The 20693-nt window shown below is 46.5% G+C and overlaps 1 protein-coding gene across 4 annotated transcripts in view; it reads right to left on the bottom strand.

Moving 5' to 3' along the window:
- Positions 1-20693, bottom strand: part of NEGR1 (neuronal growth regulator 1) — a 260822-nt gene that overhangs the window by 75052 nt on the left and 165077 nt on the right. For all 4 annotated transcript variants that reach the window (XM_068690073.1, XM_068690070.1, XM_068690071.1 and 1 more), the window contains exon 5: positions 3934-4054. In XM_068690073.1, coding sequence (XP_068546174.1) covers positions 3934-4054 — 121 coding nt within the window. The remainder of the gene's footprint in view (positions 1-3933; positions 4055-20693) is intronic.

Genomic DNA, 20693 nt, shown 5'->3' with positions numbered 1-20693 from the left:
GTTGTCAGCCAGCTAGTTGAGAAGGGTAACCACACGATTAAGATTCTAGCAATAGCTGATTACTCCTGCTTCCTTGTATTTCCCATAAAGAGCAGAGGTCTGCATGAAATATCCAACTTCTATTTGATACACTAGAATATACAAACGTATATCCTGGAAACGAATGCGGTCTTCCAGCATTCTGTCTAAAAATATTCTACCATGAGTTGCATTTCTGCATACCAAGCACTGAACGCTTTCGGCATTACAAGGACACCTCTGCCCCATGTACCCCACACCCCGCTGCAGGTCCTGCTCTGCCCCTCGCTGCTGCAGGGCCGGGCTGTGCAGCCCCCGGCAGAGGACAGAGCACATCCTGGGGATGCACGTTGCTTTGTGGGGAGTGTAAAAGGCTGAGGCCGAGATGCTCAGCTTTGGGCGAGCACTGCCACTAGGAGACCCATCTTTTCTCCGGGCTGATGAAAGGCAGAGAAGTTTGTCCTTCCAACCTGCATGCATGGTACTGCATGCGGAGGTTCTCCTTGTTCCTGATGATGTTCTTCCCTCCTTTTCCCATCCCACTGAGAGAGGAAGCCCAGAGCCTCCTGCCCTCCCTGTGCAGGGAGGACTACGGGGCAGAGCAGTCGGCTCTAGTTAGGGTACACTCAGCAGCTTCAAACACTTCTGTTTGCCATTGTAAGAACCCAATGCTTTTACGTTTAAATTAATTACTGCCATGTGTTGCTCTACCTACTCTACTGCACGTGGAGTTTACTACTTGAGTGGGTTTCACCAAGCCACATTTCAGACTGCGACAGCGTGTTCACTTGTGTGCAGCCACCCTACACATTGCTTCACCTTCCTGCTTTGTACCACAAGCTGCACAGGGAAATGCAGTCTGATTTCAGAAACTATGCCTATGCATGGAGAGAAGACCATGTGTCAGTACCAGCCCCGAGGGATATCTACCTTTCGTTTCATATTTGAATACCTTCATATTATTACAATATATTAAGCCATTATAATGAGTTTTGTTATTTCAAATGTAGGTCTTCTTTGCTTTATCAAGTATAAGAGAATTAATATTTTTAGATTAGTGACTTCTGGGCTTCTTCCCTGTGGCTGTTTAATTTCGGAGATGTAATTTCTGCGTGGCCCTGTAATATAACATACTTGAGCTGTGAGTTTCAGATGCGAGGAGTCAGCACAGCAACGCCTCCCCCCCGCACAGGGAATCCCTGTGCAGGTTTAGAAGCCAAATGCTATTATGATTTTAACAAGTTTTTGCTAACTCTTCCCCAGACTTTCAGTCCCTTTTTGGTGTGATGCAATCGTGTGTTTTGGTTCCTAATGGGGAGTCAAAGTGCTCAGACCCAGTCACTGCCATGGCCCTTCCTCAGCTCCCTCCCCACGGTGCCACCACCGGGAGCTGCTGGGCACCCCCGGCATCTCAGCCAGCACGGGCTCCTGCACGGAGCTCATGGCACCATTTCTGCAGATTAAAGTGATTGCAAGACCCCTCCTCGCCTTTCCCCAGCAACAGGACAGGAGAAGTGGTCAACCTGCACGTTCAGGTAAAAAGCAGCAGGAAAGCAGCACAGGTCCCAGGGCTACACGTTGAGGGCTTCGTGCTCCTCACCTTGGGCTGTGGAAGGACACGGCACAGCACGCTCATAGCCAACGCTTAAGGAAAATTAATGAGCAAGAACTGCTGTAAGCCTGGTGATGAGGTACAATTAGTCCTGTGAGCTCCTTGTAGGTGTAACTGGATGGAGTCTGTGACTGCTTTTATTTTTAGGTTTAATGACTGTTTTACGATGAGATGATCCCAGGAGCCTGGAAACTGTGGGTTTTGATTTACATCAACCTAAGTAACAACAATGCAATTTACAGACCCAAAAGGCTCCTTTCAGACACTGAACATATATTAGGATTCCAGATCTAACTCCCACTATTCATTTATTCAAAGATTCATCCTGATTTACAAAAAGAAAAAAGGGTTTCAGTCCAAGACTAACAGAAGAAAATGGGATTCTCTCTATTCTATTAGCCAAATACATAGCAGGGTGTGAACTCCCTGTATATAGTCTTGCAATACACCAGCAAATTATCTGCAGGGTAATGTACATGCTACTCTCAGCTACCTATGAAAGCTAACTCTTCTCAGTTTTGTCTTAGAACAATGAATGAGCTGTCCAAGGCTCGTTCTGTGCTGGCCTTCCATCTTTGCAAGGTAAAGGGGAAATACTGGAGGCAAAACAACATGTGTACACCTTCCTCTGCCCTGCAAGTGGTGGTTTGGAGGTTCCCAGTACCTTTGTAGTCATGTGTGTTTAGCATGTCTGTTAAAAGCAGTTTAGCAAAAAAAGATGTACCATTAGATTTAGCAGAATATTTGAGCGGTAAGACACAATAGGACAGTACATGTCTTGCTGATTACAGCAAGCCTCAGGTGATACAACAACTGAAATGGAAAACAGAAGGCACAGCTTCGGTGTCCTGAAATGCTCTGTTTATTCCTTCCTGCTGCTCTTGTGACACTGAATGCACTCATGAAGAAAGGAATTGGTGACTTTCATAAATAGGAAGGTGATTATCATGCTGGAAATGGTTAATTGAATCCAGAATGCTATGGTTTATACTAAGACCTGTGCTACAATAGTTAGTACATAAAATATATTTGTTACATCTCCCCCCAACTTATGTACAATATAATACGCATCTTTAGAAACAGGATGTAGATTAATTTATCCATCAGAGGGAAAACCTCTACCGTTATATACAGTAAAGGTCAATTATATTGTTTTTAAGAACGCTTTAATAAATGGTCAAAGGGCAATGGTTATGACTGCCGTGAGAAGTTGGGAAGGAAGAAGAGCAGTGTTCCTAAAGGGGAGCAGCTGGCCTCTGAGCAATGAGCTGACAGATGGTTTCCTATGAAATATGGTCATTAATATTCTCATGTCAGCTCCCAGGTTTAATGGGATCTTAGAGCTGATGAGAAACCCAGCACTCAGAAGCCGGGAAATTCCAGAACCCAGAAGATGTGTGTGGACAGCTGCCTATCAGGGAGAACAGCCACTGCCACCTGCACCAATACTCAACCTTAAGAGAAACAATACCTTAGGTAAGGTAAGAGTTGTAAAACAAAATCTGTTCAAAAAAAAAGAGATCCTACAGAGATGCCAGTTATCATCACATAGCATTAAGGACATGAAAGCAAAGCTAGCTGTGAACAACACCAAAGCACACGATGAAGTTTTAGGGTTCGGACTGGCAGTGTGCCCCTGGCCGCCTGCAGATGCTGGGAGGTGCAGCAGCTCTGCTCAAGCCAGTGGACTGAAAACCCATTCCCACTGCCAGCGGTGCAACTGGGTGAAGAACTGTAGCCATGAAGATTTGGCTGAAAGTCTTGCTAATCAGCCCGCCTTCTCACCCCCGAAGCTTTCAGTAGGAAAGCTATGATGGCTTTTTTTTTTTTTTTTTCTTTTTAAAAAAGCTTTCTATAAAAAAATACCTCTTTTTAGTAGGCTTTTTCAGCAGGCATTTTCAGTGCCTTTCTGGTTACTATACTTATAAGGCTGCAATTACTAAAGCATGTTTAAACCTTAGGCTCATTATGGCAATTATCACCATCACAGCCCAGCCACGGACAGTCCTATTATGCCTCATTTATGAGCACAAAAGCTAAGACTGCAAGAAAACGAAGAAACTCCCTCAGAAGGCACACAGCACAGCTGCTGGCAGCCAGCACCTCCGAAGCCGCACTGCTCAAGCCGTGCACAGCTCTGCAGCAGCCTGTGCTGTGTTTTTTTGGGGGAAAAACCCCAGCACCTGCTGCCACCACGAGCTCTGCCCCTGCCTCAGCTCTCCTGCAGCCCGGTCCCTGCGGGGACATGCGAGTGGCACCAGTGGCCCCGGCGGCACCAAGCGAGGGCAGGCAGGGCTACTTACTTCCTCTCTCCTCTGTACCACTCAAAGACCGGGGCAGGAACGCCTGCACCTTCACACCGTATCAGTCCGTTCCCTCCGAGCATCACGCCGCTGGACTTAAGTTCCTGAATTGTGGGGGCAACTGAAAAAAAAATTGTAAAATAGACATTTGCACATAAATACGAAGACTGTTTAACTCCACTTCTCTTCAGCACGCTTTGCGTTACTCAGCCTGGTGCGTGTTTTCCAGCTTGATTCACATTCAACCATGCTTTCCTCCAGCAGTGTAAAACTTATCCCACACAGCAGACTGACACAGATCCCTGTATCTGGTGTAAAAACAGAACTGAGACAGGAAGAGTATTAATCCCATACCGAACAATCTGTTTGTTCACCTCAGTCACCCAGTGTGGTACAATGTCGTGTGGCTGTCGCTGTCACGCAGGGTGCTTTCGGTTCCTGAGACCCCCCCGACGGGCACGGTGCGGTGCCGCAGGGGCTGGGTCGGGGGAGGCGAGCAGTGTGCCCGCCTGGGGTGCTGAGCCCCAAACCACGCTGTGCCTCGTGCCACCATCTGCATCAGGCCTTCCAAAACGCCCCCAGGCTCGGGTGGCCTTTGGGATCTCTTGGTGCACAGTAAAAAGACAAACTTACCTTCACAAACACGACTCAGCCCAAATACCATATAGCAGGCATGACTTTCCCACTGTTACACTGGGTACGGATTTATTTCAGAAAATACATTTTGTCTTAAATAGCAAACATCATAAATCTGAACAAACATTTTAAACTTGGAATTACGGATACAAATAAAGGTAAGAGGCGATTGTTGACTTTTCCACTTGCCAGCGAAAGGCAACCATGAGCTGCAAACAGAAGATGGTGAATTCCTCAGGAAAGAGATTATCGAAGGTAAGGCTGAACAACAATTGCCTTCCCCCTGGAATTTCTTTTACACTCTCTGTTTTTAAACAACAATTTATGTGCATCGTAAAATGCTATAAAATCTAAACCACAGAACTTATAAATAAAAATCTGTTGATTTTTTTTTTTCCCAAGCAATTTTCCAGATGTTGCTTTAAGGTGTTTATGTACGTGTAAAACGCTGACTGCCTCGCATCTGTTCCTTCCCCACCTCATCCACAGTTCAGCACGCCACGCTAAGAGGCCATCATCTTTTATGGCAGGAGCTACGCCCAGGGAGCTCCGGATACACTCCTGAGCAGAGCAGCAGCCACGCAGCCTGCACGGGCTGCACCGCACCTCCACCGCGGCACCGTGGCTGTGCCGGGCAGGAGGCAGGAGCTCGATGTCATGAAAGAGCCCACGAAGTGGGCATTCACCCATAGCGCTCCCCCCGGCACTCCCATCGCTGCACACGGGCACTCATTGACACAAATTGCCCTGAAGTGTAATTAAAGCTGTCTCTGGAGCTGGTGGCACTGCTGGCACCGCAGTGACCGTGGGTCGGACGGGGTCCCATGCACTGTCCCCACAGCTGGAAACGCTGCACCTGGGTGAAAGTGTGGGGTGGGATGGGAGCAGGGGGCCCGGCCCGGGCTGCCCTGCTGCTGGGGATGTGGGAGCAGCTTCCTCTGCCACGGGCAAGCACACCCTCACCCTTCTGCTTTCTCTTCCCAATGATTGCATGGAACAAACCCACACAAACGTCTGTGAATAAATATTCACTTTCAACTGGTAACATTAAAATTTCAAGTGGATAATCAGCATAACCAATTTGCATGACTACTTCTCCATAAAGCACACAGGAACAAATGAGATCTTTTTGTCAAAACTGTGACTCCATGAAAATAGCAAGTACTTATAAACCTGACTCCTTCCTGAGCAATGCTGCAGCTCATGCAGCCGCGGCTTTTAAGACGTAACTTTGAGTGAGATGGAGCACATGAAGACACCGGTTACATTTGCTGCTGCTCCAGCAGCACTGAAGGACACCAGCAGCTGCCAAAAGCACCACAAAGTTCACAACTCAGCTCCTAATCCCGAAGTGTTCAAAGGAGTAATATGAAAATTGTTCAAGATAAACCATACAAAAGCAGCACCTGAGCGGCAGAAGAACACAGAAGCCACCTGCACAGGCACCTGGCAAGCAAAGGCTGTCGAAAGCTGGGACCTGGTCCTGCTGCCTGCCTGGCTGCATAGTGGGAGAGCCCTGGCTCTGAGCTGCCACTGGGTTCCCCACCAAGATAGGAAGAGTGCCACTGAGTTGCTCTTGGATCGAGGCTTTAACCTATTTAAAGACTTGTGCACTCTTACTCTCAGTCCTCATTTATCTAAACACACTGTCTAAAAGGAACTCGGTTCTTTCATCTCAGAGATCACACTCCCCCTAAAAACTCACTTGTTGTTTTTTCTGGTGTCTGGAAACCCACACCCGAAACGAGACGCAGTGCAATCAGGGAGACGTTGCCAAGTGGAGCAGAGAGATAGCCCCACACAGTCTGCATGTGATGTTTTTATACACACAAGCCATGCTGATGTCCCGTGATGCTGCCTCACTGAGGTACTTCTTCCCCCATTGCTCCAGTTATCCCGACTGCCTGTCTTACACCTGACGAGTCAGCATCCTGTGCATGGATGCCACCCCATGCTTCTCCTTTCCCCTTTATTTTCACCACAGCTTTTCATTTTTGTTGGGAACATCTCCAGATCCTGTCTGCTCCGAGGGGCAGTATCAGAGCTTTGGCGAGTCCATATGTCCCAGCATCCATCCCCACCCCTGGGCCAGGCCCCGCAGACACCTTTCATGCACTGAAAGTTTGGTTTAAGCTGTTGCCATCTCATGTATTTCAGTCACAATTTATTCAAACGCGCACCAGTCAGCAGCTGGACAGGATCCCGACAGCAAGCCCAGGCTCTTGTCTTGGTGTGGGCACCTGCAAAACCTCTCTTGCTTATGAGATCTCAACTTGGAACAAGAAATACCAAGGTGTGTGTGTGATGGAGAGGCAATATTTGAGAGTCAGAGATGAAAGACACAGCAGGAGGGTGAGCAGCACGCAGCGAGGCGGCAGCACATGTCCCCGCTGCTGCTCCTCCAGCAGGCGCCCCAGGGCAGTGCTGGGCCCAGCTCCTGCCTGGTGCCCGCAGCCCGGCACCACCTCGCCCACCAGCAGCGGGTGGCTGTGCCCAGCCGTGCTTGAGCATGACAATCCCTCCCCTGACACGGGGATGAGGTCCCACATCCCACAGCTGCAGGGCATTGGCAGGCAGTGCCACAGGTCCTGTGTGGCACTGAGTCTTGGCGCTGTGGCCATGGGGCCTGTCCTGCGCAGAACAGCCTGGCCACCCCGGCTCCGTGTGGTTTCGTGGCACACTGCCCTAAAGCAGGCATGGGTACATCATCCAAACCCTCTGTAACAGCCCTGCACGGTGCCTCCTGGCAAAGCTTTCTCGTAGGTGAACGTTGTTCTGCGTTATGCCTGGGGAGTGGGAGTGCTTGCTCTTGTAACTCAGAGTGGGCAGGATTATTAGCAACAAAGCTGGAATTTGAAATAAATATACCACACTGCGTGGACACTACATGGACAATACACAATTCTTATGAATTAGGCAAGAAGGGAAAATAGAAGGCCAGCAAAGACCTGTGTAATACAGGAAGTTTTTTTCCAAAGTACCACTTTCAAACTTCTCAACGTGCCCTGCTCACCTTTGCTTTTTTTGTGTGTGTGTGTTAATAAATGCAGACCATCTCTTGGCAATAAATTTAAAAATAAACTGATCCATAAAAACGTACAGTTAGGCGCTGCTCTTTATATCTGTATGACCGTGCAGTCAAAAGATCAATTCAATCTAGCCTTAACGATTTGGAGTAACTTTCCAGGCGCAGAGCAGAGCAGCTCAGAAGCCCCAGGCAGAGCTCAGCAGCACTTCAGGCAGACGCTGGGGTCTCGGACCTGCTGCAGCAGCAGCCTTGTCACCCACGCCATTGCCTGCCCTCCTGTCGCTCCCACCACGATGGCTTTGAGCCCTGTCCGGCAGGAGCCCGAGGTTTCCTCAGATCGCCTCTCAGAAGGAGCCCAGCTTCTGTTTGCTCAGAGATCAGAAAAAAATACAAATAAAAATCAATATTCTTTGCTCTAGGAAATCCCTGGCTAACACTGATATTAAAACACAAACCAAAGACAGCTTAGAATCATCGTTCTCTCATATTTTTTGTTGTCAGGTTATTTTCTCGTTTATTGTATAAGGACAAATTATGTGATTCTGGTACACTTTGAGTGCAGTGATCAGGGCACTGAGCCCAAATTCCTCAGAGCCTCCTGCTCCCATTGCTACGGGAGAGAGGGTAATTCAGATGAGATTATGCACCTGAAGACCTGCTGCTTCAGGCTGCCAAGGTTTGTTTTGGAGAGGAAAAACACATGGGAGGAGATTCTCAGGCTTCCAATTTCATATATTTTCTAAATATTTTCCATTCAGCCAGCAAAGACTCATTTTGGAGAAGACATTTATGGTTTGATCTTGTCTTTGTTATCAGCCTTGCTGTAATGCTCTCAGTTCACCCTCCTGGAGGCCAGCATGGCCCAGCCTCCCTCAGTGAGGTGCCGAGGCAGGCGGAGGCTCGAGCCGTGGCAGCTGCCACCACACGCGAACGTCTCCTTGGGTCCCAGCTCATCCCACAGCAGCTCCACCAGCCTGTCCCTGGATGTCCCAGGCAGCAGCATGGCCTGCAGGGGGGCTCTTCCCAGCCCTCTGCACACCAGGAGAGCACCCAGCACTTCCCAGCCCTGAAGGTCCCTGCCACACCAACCCCTCACTAGCTCCTGTTATTTCCCTTTGCCTTGCCTGGCCTGGCCAGCCCGCGGCTGTGCCTTGGTCCTGCTGCTGCTTGGTGAATCGACAGGGTGCGGGCTGCACATCCAGCATGCCTCCTTCATTCTGGAGTTTAATAGTGATGACAAACCGCTGCAGAAAATCATTTGGTGTCATTAAGGATTCAGTCCTGCTATATTCTGCTGACTGACTGAATGGACAGATGCTAGCACACGTCCTTAGTGGGCAATAGAAGGTAAGGAATAAATACAGGTGGGCAAAAGCTTAAAGACCTGACAAAAAGTTAATAAACAGGATGAGCCGCTTTAACAGGCAGATTTAAAATAAACTAATTACAACTGGAAACAATAGTGGAAATACATGAGAAATTTATCAATACAAGAGAATCCAAGGCCAAAGGGAGGCATTGGGTGGATCAGGCTTCAGCCATCCCTTAAACTCCACAGCCTCAGAGCTGAAGATGTCACTGTCTCTTCTCCCTCAGCTTATGCAGGAAAAGATTCTGTTTGTGTTGTAGAGGCACAGATGTATTTCTGGGTGTGCCTGTAGCACTTCACTGCAAACAGCAATAAATACACAAGCAAGTGATGAAAGAGAAACTTGTCTCAACAGAGTAGAGTGAAAGCAGGGCAGGGAGAGCCTCTGCGAGGAGGGGACGGCAGCCGCAGGTTGGTGCAGAGCGAGAGCACAAGAGCCAGTGGGCTCACAAAGATGCTGCAGTGACATGTAACGCTGATGGTAATGAGGAACCCTTGTGTAACACTAATAGTTTAAATGTATTTGTACTTTCCTTCTTATCAGAAGCAGCACAAGGAAGCCCCAAGCAGGATGGGAGCACAGAGCAGTGCCAGCAGCGGGGGTGCTCCTGTCCTGACCCAATGCAAGAGGAGATGTCCACGAGTCAGGGTGGGAGCAGGGGGACACAACAGCAGGGGGAGCAGGCAACACAACACTCGGTGGGTGCAAATCCCCTTACATTTTGGTGAAACAACTGAAGCTTTTAAAAATACTCCTATTAAAGCCTGACGTGATGGTGCTGAGTACTCGCTGCACTTCATCTCTCCCCCAGGGCGTTAATGAGAAAGACGTGAAAACTATCATCTTCGTCTCCCTCTCCTCTGCTAAAAGGGCTCTGTAATTGCGTTCTGCTCAGTTGCTGCTCATCTGATACCACCAACATGTTTGCATGAGTCAGGCGTTTGTGCTGGGAAATCAAATTCTACAACTTATGTTCCATCCAAAAACGACGCAAAGTACTGCAGAGTCTGGTTTCCTACCCAAATATTTTCATTTTGCTTTTAAATGTCTGAAGGAACACTAAAAACAATGCATGAAATACACTGGCATTCAGACAGGCGCAGAAAATATGCAAAAAACCTCCAGCTAGAACAGGTTTCATCTTTTAACATTTTAATGAGCTTCGGGACTTTTATGCATATTAGTTATGTTGCCCTAATTACTCATTATAATTCTAATGTGCATTTTATATTTAATTACAATGCTTATAAAGATTTGGTATGGACAGTAAATTATTATAACTAGCATGTGCATAATGATTAAGAGCTGAATTTATTAACTTTTACACTAGCATTCAGGGCTGGCAACTTTCAATTTCACCTTTGTGATTAACCATATTGTCTGATTAAACTAACATTTTTGTGGCATTAATTGTAAATGTCAAAAAAGTCTTTTATTTTTCCTGTTTCCATCAGATTTTAATTTGGCATCCTAACGTACTCTTTTATTAGTGAAATTGCTCTCCAGTGTGTCAAGATTGAGCCTTTCAGGTAAGAAAACAGGTTTTCTAAGATCTGTTTTAGGCTACAGAAAAACAGGTACAAGCAATATTCATATATTTACTTTTTATAGATGTATTGCATCCTCCCAATAAAGGAATGAATCTTTGTAAGTGAAACAGTATTACTTGTACTTTAACTAATAAAGGTGGTCTTCCCATAGTCTAGAGGCTTTATTCTCTCTAGCTCGTTCAGAGCAGCAGCCCCAGCCCTTCCCAAACGAATAGTTTGATAGCTGCCTCTTCATATCAGAAACTTCTCCAGGCTGTGGCAATATTTGAGATAAGCGTCCTTAAGCAATCACTCTGCTAAACAAGTAAAAGGCTTATTTTTTCCATTTCTTCTTGATGACTTCTGAAAAAAAAACTGAATTCAGTAGGGTCTTGATGTATATATGCATATAAATTTTAAATGCAAACATACAACCTGTAAGTAAGCGTTCAGTTCAGCGTCTGCATTTCTGGATGTGACCTAACATCTCTTTTCTGCTCCTCTTTCCAATTCAGAACTTAACTTCACCAAACATTATACTTTATACATGGATTAATTAAACAGACACGCAAATACCTCGAGCTAGCTGCCAGAGAGTAAGCAGAATCTCAAGCATCCTTTAGCTTCATTTTGCATGTTGCAGGGTGCATCAGAATTTCCTGGAATGTGCGTCTCCCTCAGCTGTGTCTAATGGATTGCATTATAACAGATCATCAAAATCACTGGCTGCTGTGCAATTTATATTTTTTGAATATAAAACCTCCCAGTGCTAAGTTGAGAGGAAAGCTTAAAATCCGTAAGTAATTGTTTTGTGGAAAAAAAAACAAAACAAAAAAAACACAACAAAACAAAAAACCCAAAACAGCAACACAAAATAATACTTGGTAAATAATAGGCTAGCAGACAGGAATTCCTAACAATGCGTTTTACAAGTACTTGCACAACAAGAAAGAAGAGGAATAAACTTAACTCCAAGACCCAACAAAGCAAATGTGTACCTCTGGAGTTCTACATAAGGCAGCGTAAGCAGGCGAGCACATAGATGGAAGGGCAGCTTTGCTTTTTTGTCCAGCAGATATTATCTTACTGCTTCATCTACCTAATCCATTTTCCATCAAAGCCTTTTCCTAACTGTGTTCCCTTCAGGTGCCCCTGTGCAGGTACTTCTGTCTGAAGCTCAGTGGGATATTCTGGTGTGGGAGCAATGCCCGGGCTCCCCTCGTGGCCTCAGGGCAGGTTCCTCTTGCCACAGCCACGCCACCAGCACTGCATCACTCGGACAGTTGTGGCATTACCTGTTCGTGGGGCCACGCACGGCGTTTGTGATTTCTGTAGCAGGGACAAAGCTGCTGCTTTACAGCGGGTCAGCAAAACCCATCTGTGAATGCAGGCACTTTCCTTGACCATGTTCCCTGCCTCCAGGTTGGTGCTGCCCAGGCCCGCGTTGCTGCCAGACGCTGCTGTGGGACCTCCACCAGCACCAGGCCGGGCCCCCGGCCCCATTTGTGGCCCCTCTGCCCAGGCCTTGCCCTGTGCCATGGGACCTGGCACCAGGCCCAGGGCTTCTCCCACCCACACCCGTCCGCTGGCGTGGTCAGAACCACGATGAACGAGCACGAAGCTAATCCCACGTTTGCATACAAGGCTTGTTTGTCATTGGAAGGAACAGATGCACGAGACATAAAGGGGGCTATAAACGCTTGGTGTTTGACATTGTTTGATACAGTGGAGTTGGTTTTAATCTTTCATTGGCCACTGAAGCTTGATTCAAATTTAACTGAAGTCAAAGTCTTTTTGTCAACTTCAGTGGGCTTCGAATGAGGCCTGGAAAGACCTGCAATAAAAGGGAATTTCACAGTCTTCAAAACAAGCCAACAAACAAACAAGGCAAAAAAAGCAACTCGAAAGAGCACCAGTGAAACGAAATAACTCCTGTCATGTGATGCCTCTTGTTGTGCACCATTGCTCTGACTGCTGTAATTTGAGGGAAAAGTTGTCATCGACACTTTCTCATCAGCAAAGAATGGCTGAGGGTCTGTAATTACCCGAGTCAAAAAGATACTTTTCTGGCTCCAGCAGAACCACTGTCTGCTCCGCAGCCCCTGAAGGGGATCTGTAGGGGAGGATTTCAGGCTCTGACTGTGGTCTGCAGGGAGGTGGAGGGGCATATCACCGAGCCCCAGATGATGAAGAAGCAGAGCGGTGCCTTTGCTGCATGGGCCCGGGCAGTCCCTGGGGCCATGAGATCCCACAGGCCGTGAGCTTTGTGCTGCGAGGCAGGCAACAGCTGTGAGGGGCAAAGAGAAATATTTCACTCGGGCCAGCTCGCTGTTAAAGGCTGCAGTGCACGGCATGTGCAAGAGCAATGTCTTGGGGCAAGGCTGGAGGAGTGCAGCTACCTTGGGACGGGGCCGTACCTGCAGGGCAGGAGCAGCACCCCTCAGTCTGTGGGGCAGAAGGACGCGGGGCTGGGGGCTCTGCCGGCCGGCCCCGGCCCCCACAGGCCCTCACACCCACGAGGCTCCCCCTCGCTCAGCAGCTGAGTGGGAAACCTTCCTCTGAGGCAGCGAGCCCTGGGCTCTGCTGCCCTTCCTTTATCTCAGCGAGTTATTCAAATGCGTGTGTGGAGGTGAGAGGGGAAAAATGAGTGTCAGCATCCTGGAGCCGTACTAAGGAAAGAGGAGGAGGAGAGGGGATGCTTCTGTGCATTTGATGCCGATCCAGAAGGAAGAATTGGCTGGGAGCCTGGGCGAGAACAAACAGGAATGCTTTTACTGTGCTACTTCTCTTCCTCCAAGGAAGATAAAAGCAACGGACTTCAACAAGTTCCAGGAATTACTGAGTAGGTCTTTTGGCAGTAAAGCTGAGGAGAAAGTGAATTAAAGCAAGCTGGTAGTTTTTCAAGGAAAGATATTTTGGAACAAACACACAAAATACCCCAGTGCAGGTCGGAAGTGCAGTAAGAGAGCTGCTCAAGTCCTACGTGAGCACCTTCGGGAAGCCAAAGCACAGAAGCAGATGAAGTAGGCAGGAGACATCAAGGGTAGTGAGAAACCATGCCATAGGTACGTTAGCATTATAGGAAAAAGACAGCAGGGCCCAACTATTCTGCTACTCAGTACTACCCCTGTATGGTGCCCAGACCACCGAAACACCCGTGGTGGCACCTCTGAGCATCAGGCACACGGGTGCCCAGTTCCCAGCACCTCCACCAGCCTTCCCAAGGTCCCAGAAGCAATGGTTTCATCACGGTTTGCTTTATGCAGAGCTTCGATGAAGTCTACCAGGCTCATCTGATGTGTTCAGAAAACAGCTTATCCAAGACTGTTCCCTACCGACTGCAGGCTGAGCACTATTAGTGTGTCCACAACTGGAGACCTGCAGGTCGCTGGCCTTCACTTCTGAGTCCACAGCACAGAGGAGCTGCAGGAAGGCAGCTGGCAATGCACAGCACTGCGAAGGGAGGCCAGCCCTTCCCAGAGAGGCAGGACAGTTGTGTTATCAACCGCGGCCTTGATGGGGCACTGGTATGGTCTCAGCTGAAGTACCAAGTTCAGAAAAGCTGAAGGACTTGGGGTTAGTGTAGCTGAAAAAGATGACTTACTAGCAATGCATTACATCACTAAATATGCACAAGAAGAAAAATGGAATCAGCTCTTCCCTATCTCATTTATGGCAGGTCAGGAAATGATAAATTGAAAGTGAACCAAGAAAGCAAGAGAGGTTCAGGTTTGCAAAGCTAAGTTATTGCTGAAAGAGGTTGCTTAAGGACAATGTTGATGTGTTTTTATTTAATTAAAAAAATATCAGCACCTGCATTTGGACAGCAGCATCAGACTGACTGCTCAGTTCCTCCTTTGGGTTGGATTTTTGTGATCTCCCAGACATTGGAATTATGAAGCATCAAAACAGCTCCTTTAATGGCAATCTCCTTTACTCAGTTCTGCAGATCCTAGTGTTGTATTTAAGGTTAGGTGCCATTCTTCAACACAATGGGAAAAAGAGAAATTATACTTGTCCACACTTCCAATAGTAATAAAATCTTTAGGTTTATGCTTAGCTACAAAAATGAAGTAAATACTGAAAAAGGATATAGAATTCAGAAAAAAAAATCAGATGACAAGTAGAACTTTTTTGTAGAAAACTTATCTCCTACAGCTTGGATCTGATTTGATATATTCTACATACATAACAAAGTAGCTAGGTGTACTCTCCAAAATGATATTTCTAAGGACAGTACTCATTACTACTGTATAATAAATGGAAGCATAAGTCAGAGTTAGCACTGAACAGATTGTTTGGGGTTGCAAAGACAGCAGCTGTCACAGCTTGACAGCTTTCTTGTTAGTGAATCAGCTTTACTGACAGTCTTTTTGATTGAAAACCACTGTTCGCTGACAGTGTGTTATAGCTGATATACATATGTATCTCATGAAGAATGAGAAAGAGCCATAAAAAGTCTAGAAGCAATTGCTCTATATTAAAAAGAAGTGAAGTTTACATAAACGTGTCCCCCTGTCGCCTCCCCCCGTGTTAATCTGCAGCAGGTACACGTTTGCAGGAACAGGACAGCGCACTGATATGTGACAAGCACACATGCGCACCGAGGCAAGGCAGAGTCCCTTTGCTAACTAAAAGCAATAAAGTCACAGAAGTACTGATTGTTTTCAGACACTCGCAGGAAAAGTTTCTGTAGCTCAAAACAAAGTAATTATAGAAATAAAACCCAATGCCACTCTGACAGGCAGGTAAGGCTTCCCAGACCTCCTGCTAGCCCAGAGGGGGATCCACTGGAGTACGTCCTTCTCAGGGAACTGTGACTCAAAGAAGAACCAGTTCACTTAGAATCACATTTTACTTTTTCTTACATACTGCATCTGTGTCGATGCCTTCGACTGGCAGCTCTGTGGGACAGGGATCATCAGCTTCTGCTTCCCGTAGCACACGCCAAACACCCGTGCAAAGCCACCACTGCCACTGCTGTGTGGCCAGTGCAGTGCCCGCTTCCTCAATCATCTCAGTGAAAGCACAGAATCGTTTCTGTTGCAGTACCTCAGAGTCGTCACTGCACACATCATCTGTGTGTACACATCACCAAAAATTAGCTGGCTGCTGTAAAGGAGGCATTTTATTGAAGCAAATGCATCTCAGGGGTCTGTCTCTGCATTTATTTATAAGATTGTTCATATAAAGTAATTCATTCTCCCTCAGTTTTGTGGTGTTTCAATGGATAAAAGCCAATGAAGTGCGTACAATGGATGCCACTTTCAATTTTGAGATCATTGCTTAAAACTAAGTACGTGCCCTTGTTCTGAGGAAGACCAAAGGCAAAAGACGGCAGCCCCCTATGGACACCAGAAACCTCCAGCGCTCTGCAGCTTTGTCACTGATAAACATTTAGTATTTTTCTTACAACTGCTCATCTTTAAATAATGTCTACATGTTCTTTAAGAGTAGACAGTATATCTCACCTCAGCACAAGGATGCAGAAATGACTTTCTTTTCCTGAAGCCTGGGATACTGGGATTTTCCCCTCACATTCAGTGGCTGCACTGAAAGATAATTCCTGAGATGCTCTTTTGCCATTAATAATACCAGGTGCAGAAGCAGTGAGCACCTGAATTTTAACTTTGATATCAATCATATTTTTGTTCAAATTACACTGGAGACCGTGCATTCTGAATTGCATTTTTATCTTCTTTCAGTCTAGAAATGCCGATTGCGTTCTTATTGCACGGCGTGCAACAGCTATCGAACCAGCTGAAGTACTGAAGCAATATGGTCCGTGATGTTACTCCGTCTTCAGGAAGGAGCACCACGTGCAGCCCTGCTGCAAGGTTTCAGAGCTTTCATTGCAAGTGTTTGTGTTTGTTTTGTACCTGCAAAATCCAAAAAACATACCAACCTCAAAATAGTTCCTTCTTATTTGAGAAGAGGTAGAAAATATGAAGAGAAGCAGACAAAAGCTTTATGGATTGTAACACCTAAAGAACGATGTTGGCAATTTTTCCTTTCTTCCGTGTCGACTGCACTGCTTTGTTTTAAACTATAAAAGCAGAAATATTACTTCTCAAAGCTCCCCTAGCTCAGATCTAGTGCCTATACCACACACTTCCTAATACCAGCCAAATTGCAGAAGTTATTAAAACCTAATTTAGCAATCTCACCAGGGTACAAACAAGTTGTAACAATATCATTACAGCCTTATCAAGGACTGGATGTCTCTCTGAAATGCCGAGCGTAGTCGGGGTAGGAGCCAAGCGGGACTGTCGCTGCGTGGCATCGTGGCCATACCAGGCAGCCACGAGTTATGCTAAACAGATCTCTGTTGCAGAACCATTTCAAAGCAGCCGTGGCTGCTGTTGGAAGAAATAGATAAAAATAATAATCAGGGGACTGAGAGTTTTGAAAGAGTGGACGCTCCTCAGGCTTGCCTTTCCTGGCTCCAGTTGGCGTCACCAGCTGCACTCAGAAGCCCTTTAGACTCTCACCCCATGAAGGCTCTTCCCTTGCAAGGGGCAGGGAGGACAGGCCGACAGCAACAAGGAATACTACAGCTACCAGGAGAAATATTGCTTTACAATGTGCAGACTATTACAAGAAATATTTTAAGTAATTGTTTTTGCTGAAGAGCAATCTGGGCAAGTGAACACTCCTGGAAGCTGAAGAGCTCTCCATTAATTTTGGCTCTAGTCTGGGGTATTACAGAGCCTGCTGTATACTTTAAATTGCTTCTTGAAATGCATAAGCCCTTTACAGATGAGTCATCTTCTATTAATACTTTAATTTTTGTGAACTGTATTTCAGCTAGTGTTCAAAGTGGGATCACCTGGAGGCTGAGGAGCTAGCAGTGGCTCAGAGCTGGGAGAAAGCACTCACTCCAGACAGGATTTACTGCCCAGAAGTGCTTTTCTTCAGTCACTACATACATTTTTTTCACTTTGCATCCCTCCAGGTTTGAGGGAGTTCACATCCCATCTGCAGATCTGGAATTTTATCACCTCTGAACATAGCAGCGAGCCACACGTGGAGCCTCCGGGGTGCCAGGAGGCACCCTGTGAAGCCAGCCCCGCGGGGAGAGGAGCGCTGCTGCTCCTGCCCATCGGTCTGCTGCCTCCGGGAGGAAGAGGTGCAAGAAAGGGAGCCTCACCAGCAGCGGATGCACAGAGACGTCTGCAGCCTCACCGTAACCTTGTTTTGGCTTTGAAATGATAGCACAAGTAGAAAAGTACACAATAGTTGTTAAAAACTTCATTAATTTTTGTCCACTCACACTCCAGCCATGAGCAGACCCCCACACTTTCACCAACAGTGGCCTGAAGCCTTTACGCTGTGCTTATGCACCAGCCATCAGCACCACGCTGTAGAGAACATTTTTCACGGATATTTGGAGAACTTGCCATGAATGGTCTGGTACTTGCTACAGCAGTTTCACAGCGATGCATAAGCATGCTGTATGGCATCTCCTGGCATCCCATAATTATACAATATGTGGACCTATAACTACTGACAGAGTGCAAATATGTGCAAATTAGTCCAGTTGTTCTTATTTCAGGGGTTCCTGGGGACAGGGAACAGAGAGTAGTTTCACAGGGGCAGTCAGGGCAGTCCTCAGAATTAACCACGGCAGAAATGGCAAACAGTCAGCACCCAAAGGCTCCTGAAACAGTGAACTCCGTGTTGGAATTATAGACGTAATCTTTTGTCAGCCAAGTCAGAAATACCATTTCCCAAGAAAACAATGCCTGAAGAGATTTGTCTGCACATGGTTTTATGGCTCTCTAACTCCTCAGAGGGGCTCACGGGTTTGTGCTGGAGACACTCTTCACTTAGGGAAAAGAGAACGTGAGGTGCTTCTCGGCATCTGAACCTTCTAATTTCCCTCTGAAGCCAAGAGCTGGCTGCTGTGGCAGCAACGCTGGTGTTATTTCGGAGCAGCATCTCCTCTTCCACTGAAGAAGCCAAACTGCAGCCTTGTCCTGCAGCCCCAGCTGGTGCCACTGCTGGGCTGGAGACGTCCCTGCAGAGCAGAGGCAGCTCACTGAGCAGGCTGCTCCCCTTGCACATCTCACCGTGCTGCTGCCAAACACGGGGCGCAGCCCCCTGCTCACCCCCAAAATAAGCCAAGAATCACTCGGAGGGGCTAGGCAGAATTTTCTTCAATATGAAATAGAGACTGCTTATCTACTGGAGGGATATCTTAAGTACTAATACTCTAACTTCAAATACAAGACCTCATTTCGTGTTGCCAGAGCCCTTGATTATGAGCTGTGGCAGCAGAATGCCATCTACGTGAAGGAACATTATAATCAATTCTGTCACGCTTCAATATAAGCAACACTTTTCAGAAATAAGCAGCAACCACGCAGCAGTTTGCAGAACCTAATAGTAAACTACTACACCACAGAAAGAAATCAATGTTAATTTCGGAGCCAAATTGCACTTGAGTCAGAAACCTGAACTATATTGTTTTAATCTGACTTCTGAAATGCTAATAAAAATACCTGAAGGACATAAAATGACAAACATTACTTTCATAAGAGGCTTCTTTCCCCACCAATGAGGAGAAAACTATTTTCTTCATATCAACTATATTCTCCTCCCCACTCCAATTGAGATGGATTTAAACACATGACTGGTTTTTATTGATCTGAACCGGTATAAGTTGTTTTTCATTAAGTGTTACTATGAGATGGTACGTCATATAACTCACACAAGTTATCTCAGTCAGTGATAAGAATAGTTTGCAAATTAAATAAATCAGAATTTAGCCCTAATGCTGACCAAAAACCCAACAAAACCACAGTGTAAAACTGCAACCCTGATTACATTGTGCATGATCAAATTTTAAATCTCCATTTAAAGAATAGCAGAAAATTCCTCAAAGATCTTTATCTTAGGTCAGAATAACTATTCTTACAAACACAAGTTTAACTTGAAACATTTTGCTATTAGCTCCTCTTCTGGATGGCTGGACCCAAAGACAAGCTCTGCTATTATTGACTCAAATCACAATCCAAGTTTTCCTACCAACTGCGTTAGCACCTCACCTCCTTTAGCTAGGGTGGGTGGCTCTGTGTCCTCATGTGGTTGACCCGCAGATATAGAAACTAATTACACCATTATTTCTCTGCTCTCAGCTGTGTATTCTGTGATGCAGGAAAGACATCTTCTCCATCCTTCCAAGTAAAGGTCTTCCTACATCTTTTTAATTAAGATAGTAGCTCAGACATAAATGTTACACCTACTGAACCAGAACATCGGTACAACACAGAGAACCTGATTTTGAGAATTAGGTCAATATTTAACAATGGCAGGACAAACAGGTCAGGGGATGGTCCTGATGCACAAACCCCACACCCACGTCGCTGCTGACTCCCTGCCAACACGTCCTTCCAGAAGCTGCTCCTTGGTCCCCAGCAGCACGCCGTGGAGCAGCGCTGTTCTTACCACCCAGATCATCCACCCAGCTCTGTGTGTTTGCTCTGGTGGGGCAGATTTTCCAAACAAGAGTGCAGCAATGGGAGGACTCTGTGTGTTCCCCGGGTCTGTGCTAGATGGGCAAGATGAAAGGGGACCAATACTCAGCCTTCATCCAAAGAAAACAGAAAATCTGTGAAAAACGGGGCAGCCTGAGGTGACACTATGGACACAGCTCGTTCCTGGCCATAGTCCTCTCCAATGACCGCAGGCTCAGCCCTACAATGCAAGCCCATGGTGCGCACCAGCACTGCCCTTACCTGCAGGTCTGACACCAAGAAGACTTGAACAGAGTATAGAGTTGACTTCTGGAAAGCTCACACACACTGAGCTCCGCCAATCTATTAACAGAATCAAATATTAACCAGCAGTCAGATTTTCAGGAGTCCCCAGTGTGACTTAGAAGCCAAAATCCCATTTTGAAAGTTAACTGGAGAATCCAGAGAAGCATGTTTCACAGGAAGTCAATGAAACCGCACTCCGGAGTGCTTTTAACTTTTAAAAGTGTAATTTAGATACTTCAAAACAGTATTGCAAAGTTCAATCTTCTGAGGCACTGTGCACACGTACCTCCTGAAATGGTCAGTGGGAATTGTGGCTACCCAGTGCCTGCAAATTGCTCTGCGTTGCTACAACGCCGAGCAATACTTCAGACCCTTGTGATTAAAGAGAGGCTGGCTCACATGATGCAATTTTAAACGTGTGAATTTCAGCCAA

Source organism: Anas acuta, chromosome 8, assembly GCF_963932015.1.
Source record: "Anas acuta chromosome 8, bAnaAcu1.1, whole genome shotgun sequence".
NCBI classification, from domain to species: domain Eukaryota; kingdom Metazoa; phylum Chordata; class Aves; order Anseriformes; family Anatidae; genus Anas; species Anas acuta.
The sequence above is the reverse complement of the archived record's forward strand: the minus strand, read 5'-3'. Positions and strand labels throughout refer to the sequence as shown.